The following is a 13,494-nucleotide window of genomic DNA, read 5'->3' on the forward strand; positions in this document are numbered from 1 at the left end:
TGTGCCTTCCATAAATTTAGACATTAAACTGTATGTGTTAAAGCAAAACATTGATCAGGGTGTCATTTAAGTGGCCCTCTGAAAATGTGACATTTAAAGAGAAAAACATATGATTTTATTGTGAATTGTGTTAATTCTTCATGCTGGACAGAACCTGTGGTGTGCTTTTTCCATGCTGCTGTGTCATTTTCATTTTTCCTGTAGGATGAGCCCAGCTCTGGGATGGATCCCTGCTCTAAACGGTACCTTTGGAAAGCTATCCTGAAGGAAGTTCAGGATGGCTGTGCAGCTGTGCTGACATCCCACAGGTAAGACCCTTATCCCAGCAGCCAGCATATTTCTGTGCTGCAGAAGAGTGTATTCTGAAAACCTGCTCACTCTGTTGTGAAACACAGATTAATTCTTGAAATTTTATGATAATTCCTTCATATTCATGAAAAAGAAATCTATTTATATCCCAAATATTTTTCATATTTAATTTTTAAAAAATAGAGTGTTACTCAAGGGGCTGCAAGCACAGCAAAGATGATGTAATTCTTCTTTTTCCATGCTCTTTTTCTCAGTGTTGTAGTGTCTCTTCTTGCTTGGAACATCAGGTTACTTTTTGTATTTGGCTACCTTAAAAATCCTTACAAAAGGAGGCATGAGTGAAAAACCTTCTGATTTTATTAATTTTCTGATTTGCATCAGTATATGAAAAGAGTAAGCCATGGCATCCAGAAGATGAATGTGTCAGCTATTCTCTTATGCATTACTGGAAATGGTAGGAGAGACCCCATCCTCTTAGAAGAGTACATCTACATTAAATATCTTGTCAGTTCTCTGATATGGTCACTGGCATATTGGTTTAATGGAGGAAACATCAATACTGTTTTGTAACATCTATAGTGAAATGAAATAAATTAAATGTTCCCTCAGGTAATGTATATATATATATGATATTTATAATTATATATAAAATTTCTTTAAATGAGGGAAAGAACATGAAAGCGTGTCCAGAGAAGAGAAAATTCAACAATCAGAACAGCAATGAAACATTTGACAAATGAGATTTGAAGTACAGATGAATTAATGAAGGAATGTGGCCAAACTTCCTTCAATGCTTTTTATTTTTGTAATTTTTTTAGATATTGTTAAGATGAATTTGTTGTCCCAGTCCATCATTGATGGAAAAATTTTCCAAAAATTTTTTAATATTTTATTTACGGAAGCTGAATTTTAAAATTCATGTACCTGGGTTTGATGGCCAAGTGCTTACCAGCACACTCATTTAGGGAAAGTGGGACATGGATTGTGAATTCAGCTCTGTGATTTTCAGGAAAAAATATGCTTTGACTTTTCAGCCCAGATTAAGAACCTTTAGTTGTCAAACACCAGCTAAATAGAAGAGACCTGTGATCTCATTACTAATATGTTGTAAACAAACAAAATCCATCAAATTACATTTAGCTCTACAAACGAATGACTTGAAACAGACAATAAGTACAGTGTTACTGCTCACATTGTTGTGCCAGGGTGAAGGAAGGAGAAATGATTTTATACTATTTATACTGTTTTCTGAAGGCCAGTGGGGCTTTGAGATTATTTACTTGTATAAGTACAGGAATTTTACGTATGAAGTGAACTTTTATACATGTCAGCAAATACATGTGTAAGGTATAGACAGGGCTTGCTGTGTAAAAATCAGGTTTTGAGGGTTGTTCACCTACTTTTCTGAGACGCTTTTTTACTTACAAATCTGAAACAAAGCTTCTGTTTTAACTGGGCAGGAGTGAGGCTTTATCAACTGCCCCTAGAACCCTAAATTTGTGTAATTTTGGCACAGCTGGGGAGCATTATGCCAAGAGGAGCATTAGGAGTTATTCGGTGAATTTCCTGATTTGTGGGAAGATGTGTCAGCTCTCTCCCTGTCTGTCTCAGGCACAGCAGTTTGGCAGTTCTCACCACAGCCCTGTCACATTATAAGGAAATTGTTCCTAGGGCAGAACTTAATTGCCAGTGTTTGTTCAGTCAAAGCACTTTGATTTGGACTGGCCCATGGCTGAGGCACACAAGACATCTCTTGTTTAGCTGTCTCAGAAGGGCTGGGGAGGGCACACAGGGAATTGTAGGACCACCGAGCGTCTTTGAGTCCTCTTTGAGATGGTGGGTGTGTCCTGACTGGTTCCTTATGTCAAAAATGCTCCTGTGAAAGAGCTGCTCACACAATTCTGCATAATATGAAGGGTAGCAGCCCATCTGCCATAAGTTTTACAAGTCAAAGCTATTATTTATCATCTGAAGCAGTCACATCTAGGAGTACCCTGCTTTTCTATTCAGATGCATTTCCATTTCCTGAATTCTGTTTGGATTGTAGCAGTTTGGATTGGCTTCTATCCTGCAATCAAGCTAAGGGTAACTTTTTTCCAAGGCCATATGCTATGCAAAAGAAAAGCTGAGCAAGCTTTTCCTTCTTCTCTCTTTATCCTTTAGCTCAGAATAACCATGAACACATATTAAAAGAGAATAACAGAGTTCATGACTCCATCAGTGGCATTCCTGAGATTACTTGTGAGGCGTTTGGCTGTGGTAATGATACCTTTATATTCTGACCAGAATTGTCCAATAAGGTATGGACAAAAATATCAATGATGGTTTAAGGCTCTCTTCTAACTGTCATGTGGTAACAGCTTTTGGTACATACTGATTAGGGTTATAACTTTGACTATCACCCTTTGAAGCCGAAGGTTTTGTGTACCTGTTTTGCATCTGTCCAGACTCTTCCACCTTAACTAAAGTTAGGCATAAAAAATGTTCTCTGTTTTCACTGCTAATTATTTGGGTTTTTCCCCTCGATTTATTTTGCAGTATGGAAGAATGTGAAGCTCTCTGCACAAGGCTTGCTATTATGGTCAATGGAGCTTTCAAGTGTCTTGGCTCTCCCCAGCACATTAAAAACAGGTATTATGCATCAACATCAAAACTTCTGCATCTTTATTCAATCTAAGAGCTGGCTAGATGCTTTAGTAGTGCTAAGGCATAAGCACTTACGACTGCTAAGAACGTCTTTTTCCTGCTGTCACTGAATTTAAAAAAGAGCCAATTAGGATAACAGCAAGCTAAATTGACAGGTGACATTGCTAAAATGCTTTGTAGTCTGCATTGGTAATGGAAAGAGACAGATCTGCATCTAAAATGAAGCACTTCTGCACATAATCTATAAGAATACATTGTGAGACTATGACATGGCAATGAAATACAATTTGGTTCCTTCTGAGGGTTTTTCATAGCAGAAAGAAGCATTTTTAACAGGTCAGCAGCCAGTACGAACATCTACTTTGAACTCTCTCTGCTCCCTACCAAATTCACTGACAATCGCAGATATTTATGCTGTTTTCTGCATCCTTTTCCTGGTGTGCATAAGCCTCTTTTCTGTTTGAACTCTGCTCATGAGTTAATTTAATATCTATTAATGAGAATGTTTAATTCAGAAGATGTGCTCAAACCACCGTAAAGGAAACAGGATCGGAAGCTGAGGGGAAAGTTGCTGCAACTTATAGCTAGAACATTTACATTCAGTTGTAAATGTAATTGTTAGGACACAAAGACAGTCAGCTGTGTAAGATGATACAGCTCATTTACAAGCACCAAAGCTACACTGCTTTGTACTAGCTCAGCACTTGGTTCTCTTAATTGCAGATACACTTGATATTGGGAACAAGCTCTACAGAAATGCTTTGGAATTGCTGTCTGCCCTGCTTTTAAGGCAGAAGTTATGTGCTTGGGACAGCTTCTTGTGCTATGACAACCTTTTTGGCTTTCTGGTCTTCCCTTTGAGTAAAACTATAGATCCTTGCTTCACAGCTGCATTAGCAAGATGGGCCTGACTCACACTAGCTCCCTCCTTTCGAGTTTTTTTCATGGAGACAAACTTTCAGTTAGGGATATTACAATCCAGATAGTGGAAAAAATATTGATATCTGCATCTCTAATTCTGATGATTCTGTGTGATTGTAGCCTTCTTTTCATGTTTGTACAACTTCCAGTGCCTATTTGCTTCAATTTCTGCAGGCATGAGAAGTCAGTTTATTGGCAGCAGTTTCTTCCTCTTTCATATCTAGGTCTTTGCCTCTGCCATCTTGTGCCTTCCCAAATTTCCTAGCATAGGGTGGCCTGTTATCTCACTGGCTGGAGTAGATTAGTGAGTGTGAAGGCGTCCTTTATTTCTTTTGTATGAGAAACAGATCATACATAGAGGGCGGTGTAACTCAGTATGTGGAGGACAGTGCAGATCTAGACAGGTGAAAATGCTGTTTGAAGATGTGTGTCCCCCCACTCAGGAAAAGTGATACTACTTGGGCACTTCAGCTGAGTGTATAAAGTTAGCTGGGAGGAATGTGAGTCTTCACTTCTTATGTTTCAGATCCTCTGGATTGAGTACGTCTCTGTCTTGTCAGCTTGACCTTGAGAGGGCAAAATCAGACAGTCCACAAAGGCTACCTTCCCATTTATCTTATCAGTGACTTTGTAATTTTTTTGACACTTCTGATGTTTCCTTTAGCAGCACCTTTCTATCTTCCCTCTTATGAAAACAAGACATCAAAAGCATACTCATAAGTATGCACTGTATTCATATAAATAAGGCAGTCATTTCTCAATTTGCTGCACTGCCTCTGTAGATAAACTTGTTTCAGATCACAGTTAGTAAATCAATGAAGAAGTATCCTGCTGGAAGTGTCATCATCATATTACTTCTTATTGAGATGATACTGGTACTGTTATTACTGTAGAGATAGTCACAGATCAGCCATTCCAGAATCAAGGCTTTATGAGTGCCTCTTTCAAATTCTCTAAAGCAAGGTCATAATAAAAATATTTGGCAGTCATGTTCATAGCAATTATTTTTTTTGAATTGTTTTAACTTTGTAAAAGGCACACCTTCTCTATATTAAGAATATTTCATACTGTCAGCAGGTTTGTGTTCCATGGCAGTTTTTTAATATACGTCCATCAGTGATCTTCACATGGGAAAATATGTGTACTTGAGATCAATATTTCTGAGACTTTCTACGCAAACTGTGTAGCTCAAGCTGCACGAAGATTTTTCATTTAAGGCAGGACTTTAACTCCTAGCTTATTGATTGACTTGGTCTCCCAAGTTTCCATGCTAACTGTTCAGGAACCTATTGAATGTTTTTAAAATTTTAGAACCCTTTGTTAAGAAAAAAAACCTGTAAGCTTTATCAAAGGATTTAATTAAAATAATAAAATTTTCTGAATTTTCTCTGACTGCCTGATAAATTTCCTTGGCTGGAAAAACAAAACCACTGTAGAGAGCACAGTCTTAAAGCGTCACACACACAGCTGCTAAAGCTTTCAGAAAAGACATTTCTGTGTTTCCTTTGGAAATCTTTTGACAAGTGCTAGAAAGATGTCAAAGACTGTTCCATTACTTGTGTAATTTTGCTGGCTTAATCTAGCTTCCAAACATCCCTCCAATACATGCCAATATGATTTTTTATCATAAAACCCAGGCTATCACATACTTAACACTTAAAGTAATTGTTAGGAGATTAATTGCACAGAATCTACAATGTTTTTTAAAGTTCCAAACTTACCTGAGGACATTTCCTAGTATGCTACCTTATGGAGGATTCCTGCATCTACGTGAAGTGGGGAGGGGGCAGAGAAGCAGAATGCCAAAGAAATCCATTGAAACAATTAAGCTTTAAATAATTTTAAAATCTTCATTTCCTCACTTTCTGCTCCACCTGTGAACATCCTGAAAAGATTCCAGGACTTGGAAGAGTACTGAGTGATTCCTTCCAGTTTTCCTGCAATTTAATAGCCCTATCATTCTAATTGCCATACAGAGCAAAATACTGTTTCTTCTAAAGTGTAGACAACAAGGATTAGTAAATCTAAGCTGCTATTAGGAAATATCTACCTGGAAGGAAGGATGTTTTCCTTAGCAGCCAGCTCTACTGATAGAATCACCAATCTTTTCCTAGCGTTTCAGTGTTTTTCTGCTATTAGCACTGTCTCTTATATTTGTCCCATGTGCCATCTCACAGTAAAAAACTCATCACCTCTTATATTTTGTTTAAAAAAAATGTTCCATGAAATAGTATAAGGAAAGCATAAACAAAACTGATTTTGTTGCATCTGATTTAATTTAATTACCAATACTCTAAAAGTTTGTATTTTTGGATGGTGTTTTTTTGTGCTGTGTGTGAATGAATCAGGCTAGTAATATACACATTCATATTAATAGGAAAGAATGGTACTAAAATAAATTAATGGGGTGAGAATTGTAGATTATCATGGTTTCTTTGTTAGATTTTACAGCTTGTTTTTTAAAAATTGTTTTTATTTATAAGCAGTTCTTGACATCCTTAAGTCTGTTTTCAATTTGTTTCTACAAATCAAATTGAGCAAATATTTTGAAATCAACACATGTCCTGATCTGGCTTTGGAGATTGCAAGGAGATAAATGTAAACATTATGTGAATCCTTAAACCAAAGAAAACTTTGATACAGCTTTTATTTATAAAAGACTAAATCCTGTACTGTAAGAAATAGAAGCATATTTTGATATTACATGTGATTTTATTAGTATATCTCAAGAAATTTCTTCCTCTTCTATATGTAGGCACATATACTATAATGACATTTTTCTTCCATTCTTGGTGAATTCTGTCTTGATGGAAGTCCTCAAATTTGTTTCATTTGTTTATTCTTTAGTACCACTCCAGCCTATAGAGTCCAGATTATGATCACCTTTTGATGGATATATGATGAAGTTTTAATGGGTCTTCCTTGGGGCCCTGTTAAATTTGATTCTTTGCTTTGCTGGGGAGTTCAAGGATTCAGCTCATTCTCTCTGGCTACACTTTCAGCCCTTGGCAGATGTGAAAGATCATAATTGTGGATTGAGTACAGCTTTGTCAGATGGCAGGACAAAATTCTGTGATGAAGGGTATGGGTGAACTCCAGGAAGGTGCTAATGTGAGACATAAATGCTTCATAGGGATATAAAAAGTGATGCTGCATCTAACATGTAAGACTTGTTCCATTTTTACAGACCTTCTGCAAGCCTGTCAGAAAATGTTCTTCCCAAAATGTCTTCTCACTACAAATGTTGGTGTTTGGGTTTCTGCTCCCAGCTGCTGAACCTTGACTATATTTATAGATGTTTAACAGATTTAAAGTATCTACAGATGTTTATCAGCAGAATAATAAGAGTAAAATTTCTATATAAAGGCTTTTTTGTTATAGGTGGCATATTTATACAAAAATAGCAAGAAATGTATTGGGTAGAAGAACAAACTGAAGGGCAATTTTCAAAAGTTAACTTCTTAGTTCTTGATGTAGTTTGTCTGAGATTGATGTGTTAACAGTTGTGCCCATTAAAGCCTAATTTCAGACAACTCCTGCCAACAGAGTCAATTACTCTAAATTGTGAATGGATTACATTTAAATGCTCTCTTCAGTATTCTCCATTATACTTAATGCTTTTTTAAAAAAATCACAAAAGCATTTTCATGTGAGATACAGCTGGCCAGTTCTCTGAGAACAACATTTTGAATATTATCCTTCATTCTAGGGCCATCTGGACAGACTTCTCATATCAGAAAAACCCATACCAATTTGTCAGGTGCTGGACATCAAGTCTTTTCTCAAATTTTATCAGCAAGCCATCTGATTAAATTACCCAACAATTAATTCATTTGCTATAGCTGTGTAGTAGTTTCAATTTGCCAATTTGAGATTTCCTGGCCAATGCACCAATTAATGTGGTGGGTTCAGTGCTGGTGAAACAACAGTGCCCGCCCTCACTAGAATACACTTATTCATTTGCTGCTGTGAGATAGAAAGAGGGCAAAGTAGGCTCAAAATTTTTAAAGGATACAAAGAAAACTTTATTAATAGAAACAAAAATAATAAGAAATCTTCAGAACACTTACCCCCCCCTTCAGCCCCCCAACTTCTTTCTTTCCCTCTAATGATGTGCAGAAACAATTCAGTTTATCATCTCTAGAATAGTTTTTATTCAGCTTGGAGTCCCAAGTGAAGAGGGAGAGGAGTCCCTCTTGTCAATTTATGAAGACTTCTCCACAGGAAAACAGTTCTCTCATGGATTTTAATTTCCATGAATAGCAGCCACATGGAAATCTGAAATTGTGAAGATCCTTCCTTCTTTCACAGCTTTCCCACAGCTGCATTTATGGGCCATGTTAGCTTATGGGGTTCTGTTTTAAAGGTGAGCTGTTCAAGAGCCAAGGTTCTCTTTATCTATTTCTGAGATCATCTCAATCTCTGAGCACAGAGATCTTCTCTCCCTGGGGGCAAAGGGTCTTCATCACTCTTCTCTCTCTCTCTGTTCAAACATCTCTTGGGATCACAGCTATGTCAGCATCTGCTTACTTTAGCATAGATGCCTTTTCTCATATCTACAATTTGAACACTTCATCTCCCCATACTTTCAATGAGTTACAGGGGAAAAGTCTGATGTGTCAGTTACATTCTTCTCCATAGCTTTACATGAGGATTTCAGCCCCACAGTCAAGGCATCTCCTCATCCCTCCGATATGGGACTTGACTCTTTCTTCACTGACCTTGGTGTCTTCATGTTGTTCTTCTACGTGTCCTCACCCTGTCCTTTTCTCTCAGCCCAGTGAGGATTAAAGGGCTCTGCAAGTCTTATCTGTGCACTTAAAGAGTTAGAATGGAAAATATGTTACCAGACTATTAATATTTTACTCTTTTTCTTAAAGGCTGATTGGGAATATTTTATTGCTTTCCTCAAACCTACACATGTAGTTTTCCTATATGGAAAAGAGAGGATTAAAATTAAAGTTCTTGTCAATATTTCAGCCTTTGGTGGACACAGTGTTATTAATTGACATACTAGCAGCAAGCTTCTTATATGCTATAAAATAGAAAAATTAATATAATTTTCATTCTTCTTGACCAAAAAAAGTCTTTCTGTTGTACATGAGAAATGTATTAAAACAGTGGATATGTAATCATGTAACATAGCTATTAGTTTGTCTTTCAAGAGGAAAGTTTGAAGAAAAGAGTTCTTAAAACTTAAAAACCACACAGATTAAGAGTTCAGGAATGAACAATATCTTTTGACTCTCCTCAAACTTTGTACAATATTTATTCAGCCCTACTGTGCATGTGCATTAGAATGCTTTTTTTTTGGTCATTTTTATACTGTTTTTCACAGGATGGTTCATCATATCTCTAAATAAGTCATTAAATCAGCAGCAGCTACTTAAGATTTCATATTCTCCTCTTTCCTTAGTATGTGTTTTACTAGGAGTTTTTCAAACCTGTTCTAAAATACAGTATTATTATCATTTATTGGATCAGGACTTCACAAGCATCAACATCTTTGTTTTCCACAGCACTTCTGGGAAACTTGATTTCAAATAATTACTCTCATTTTTATAGAGGAGTAACCAAAGATTGTTGCTAAAGTTAAAAGGGTTTGGGTAGCCCATCTGAACAGTTTATGACTAAATATTTCACCTTTGTTCAACATTGCATTCAAAGCAAAACTCCAGTTAACTTCAGCTGTAGCTGTGGGTGTTCCAGAAGGCACTGTGAATTCTCCCTGCCAACTGGAGCCATTGGTTTCCAGGTAGGCCCTTAAGAAGACAGGAAAGCAGTGAACAAAGGTGTGGTCTAAGTGAGTCACCGCAGACCACACAGGTGTATGAGGATGAAAGGGTAAGATTTGGTTCCCCAGTGTGTTCCAGAACCATGAAGCACTCTCTTCCCTTTCTCGTCCTTTCTCTCATCAATCTGCAGTCTTATTTGCAACATCTTCTAGGCATTGCAGTAAATAAAGCTAGTTGTCTGAGCAGGTACATCCAGTGTATCATGTAAGGCATTCACAATAGGGATTTCATTACAAGGTGCTGCGTGATGATGTAATTGATGTTCATTACATAAAGCAAATATAACTGTGCTTTAAATTTTCATTTTAAATCCTTTCTCCATTAAACACTCTTTATCTTGAGATTTTACCTTGAGGTGTTGATAAGGTCTTTTAGTAGACATGTTAGTGTCTAGTATCATGATTATTATACTATTAAAAATCAGTACATGCAAACCCAGTCATAGAAACACAATGATAATGTTACTTACTCCTGTCTTTTTCACTGTTGAGCCCCATAAGGTGATTTGAGGAAACAGTTTGGGTTCTTTATAGGCTGTACCATCAGCTTTACACAGGATTACAGCACTGCTGCTCTTGTTTCTCTGAGAGTGAAATATATAAATAATGCAAGAATAAAATATTTCCTGATACTTGGCAGTATGTGCAGACAAACAAGCACAAATATGGAGAGATATTTATGTGTGCACCTGTTTAAACAATTATCAAGATTTTTTTAGGGTTTCACCACATATTTGGAAATCACATCTAAGAATTTACAAGAGCACAGAGAGCAAGGCAATTTTGCACCCCGCACTGCTCATAATCTGGGACTGTCACTGTTATGACAATTATAATATTGAATACAGAAATTAACTTTAGATAGGTTGATATGAAAGCCTGAGTGTGTGTGAACAAATAGTTCATGTACAATATACTTGAACAAGTGTTAGTCATCATTTTAATAACTGTTTTTGTGTTTCTATTGTTACCCTGGAAAAGTCACAATTACTTAAAAATGATGAAACAAACTCTATGAATAGTACATGGAAGAGAGACTTTATAATTTATTTATGTCTGTTTGTGTGCATCTAATCAAGTTTATCTGTTCAGCAAGGCTGAGGTTCTGAATAAATGCAGAAGGAAATCCCATTTTAAAAGTGACAGGGTATTTGCATTTGATTTTAGCATTTAAAAATTTAAGTATTAGCATATATTGTAAATACAATTACAAATACAATTTTTAGCATTAAAAATACAAGTATTTAAAAAATTAATTATGTTTTTTCCTTGGAATTGAATTTGCTTGGTTTTTTAATAGATGAAGCCATTAAATACATTGTGTGATTTAAAATTATCTTAAAGTGTGATTAATTTGTTTTAATTTTTTTTAAATTTTATTTTCTTTTTTCACTATGTTTTTCAAAGTGCCTTGTTTTCAATGTTGTTCAAGATTTGTTCTGTTTGTAAATTTTATTTGTGTCTAAAGCTGTGAGAGGAATGACCTGGATGTGTATCCCATGCTTCAGCAATTATACTGGTGTAACTAAGTTACCTTGCCTAGATGAGGCTTATTTTAGCTTAAACGATTCCGTGATTCTATTCACTTAGGGGAAGTAGAACCATATCTGCCTGCAAATGAGTGTAAACCAAAGCAGAGGGATAAACAGCACAGTAGAATGTTATTCCCTCTCTTTGATTTATGGCACATATTCTAAAAGATGCAGTTCCTTGCAGACACTAAGTGCCAATGTTCTCTTTACTATTTTTATTTTTTCATCCAATAATGTTATTTTGAAGCAGTCCTTTGATTGAACTAGTGCATACACAAAGTATGCACATTATATTTCAATCACTAAACTTTCTGCGAGCTGAAATTTTTTGCTGTGAATATATGTATAAATATAGCACAACATTGTCCAGGAAATGTAGTCTTTGATTAGTGGGGAAGAAAAGCTTATGGGTGATTAGATGCTCTTCTTATTCCTCAAAGTTTAGGAAATGGGGCCATGTTCTTTATTTCCTGAATTTACATTCAGTAAATTTTACTGGGGGATAGAAGAGTTGGTAAATAGGCTTTGGGAAGAGTGTGATTTGATGAGCTGATTATGCTGGACCTACTGTAACTTAAAAAAGTGGTTTCAAAGTTTGGTTTTGTTCATTTGAACAAGCTTTTTAAATGAAAATATAGATTTTTTTATTTTTTAAGAAAATAGAAATCTGATGATAATGTACTTTCACACAAAACAGGTTTTCATGGGTCAAGCTTAAGAAAATCTATTGGGTTAATTCTTCTAGGGACTCCTTGTGACCAAATGCAGGCTCAGCTGTGTTTCAACAGGGACTCTTGTCCCATGCAAACCTGTGAACCAGGACCCCCAAGGAATGGGCAGAAGGGAACATGGAGAAGCTACCCTGCTCCATGTGGCAGCTCCTTTCCTTGATATTTGTGAGAATTTTCAGCCTTTGGGTCACTAAATCCACTTCCATTACCACTGCAAGGTTAAAAGAGGATCAGGAAAGCATCCAGGGGACTCCCTCAGTATAGATTTGGTTGCACTTTATTTCAGTGTGTGACTGGAGATTGTGTAGATACATATCTGAAGTCGATTTACATAAACTATTTTTGTACTGCTGGTAGTGGGGCTGTGTTGCAAAACTTCCAAGAACTGAGGAACCATTCAGGTGATTTACCCAGGCTGACCTCCTCTTGGGGATATTTATACCAAAAGAAGCCTGAGATCAGATTATACACCAGCTAGCACAGTAATCTGTCTCTGAAAGTGATCAAGGGGGAAAAGTACAGGAACAAGATAAGCACATGAAGTTACTTTACCACATTACTCAACTGCCTTCAGCAGTTCCTTTTTTAGACAGTTCTTAAGTCAGAAGTGATTTTAGTGGATCCTCGCCATGAGTTTTTCTGGTCTCTTATTCTACTCCTGTCAAGTTCTGACATCTAGCACATCCTATGTCAATGAGTTGTACAGTTTCCCTACATAGTGTAAGGAAGATCGCTTCATCTTACTGACTTGGTGTATCTTTTCCTATAATTTAACACTATGATCCTTGCTCTTGCATGAGAAACATATGAGTGAAGAGTTATTTCTTATTTTCATTGCTTAGTCATGGTTCTGGGCTCCCTAAAAATACCTTTTGACTGCCTTGTCATCTTTCTTTCATGATGAAAAGTTTTAGCCTATTTAGTAATTCCTGGCATGGAAATATTTCCATTTCTTGTGACCTTTTTATTTTCTTTTTGCTCCCTTGTTATCTGAGTGCTCAGATACCTTGAGGACCTATATAAATTAGAAGTGTGGACTTGTAGTTTTTGCTAAGCTCCTGCTTCTGTAGCTGATGCTGCCTTTAAATAGCCAAGTTAATTAGTTTACAGTCAATTTGAGAATTTATATTTTAGCTTCAGTCTCATGTTGGCATTTTAACAGAAAAAAACACTCAAGTTGTGCTCCCAGAACCACTAATGAGGCGAAAGTCGAGCATCAACTAGGAGTTTGACTGAGGAAGAATTGGAAAGACAGAGAGAAGAAAAATACTTCATTTTGTTTGAACATGTGGTTTTGTGTGTTTGTTTATATAAAAATAGAAGTGCAGGTGTAGTTAAAATAACATGGCAGTGCATGATGCGTTTTCTGTTGAATAGCTTTGAAGAAATGAAGAATCTTTTGCAGCAGATGGCTGCTGAATGAATCTGCAGGCTCAACTTAGGCCATTCTAATGATTATGTCTTCCTCTTTAGGCCTTGAGCTCTCAGGTGCTAAAGGTTTGCTAACAGTGCTAATCAAACCAGATTGTGGTTTCCTCTGTAATTCCACTTTGTGTTTCTG

At 36.5% G+C, this 13,494-nt stretch overlaps 1 protein-coding gene across 1 annotated transcript in view; it reads left to right on the top strand.

The window, feature by feature from the left end:
• ABCA13 (ATP binding cassette subfamily A member 13) overlaps positions 1-13,494 on the top strand; it is a 172,476-nt gene that overhangs the window by 145,014 nt on the left and 13,968 nt on the right. Inside the window, exons 47-48 of the mRNA XM_074542293.1 lie at positions 205-308; positions 2,848-2,940. Of these exons, the coding sequence (XP_074398394.1) occupies positions 205-308; positions 2,848-2,940 (197 nt within the window). The remainder of the gene's footprint in view (positions 1-204; positions 309-2,847; positions 2,941-13,494) is intronic.

This window comes from Zonotrichia albicollis, chromosome 1 (genome assembly GCF_047830755.1).
Source record: "Zonotrichia albicollis isolate bZonAlb1 chromosome 1, bZonAlb1.hap1, whole genome shotgun sequence".
Lineage (NCBI taxonomy): Eukaryota > Metazoa > Chordata > Aves > Passeriformes > Passerellidae > Zonotrichia > Zonotrichia albicollis.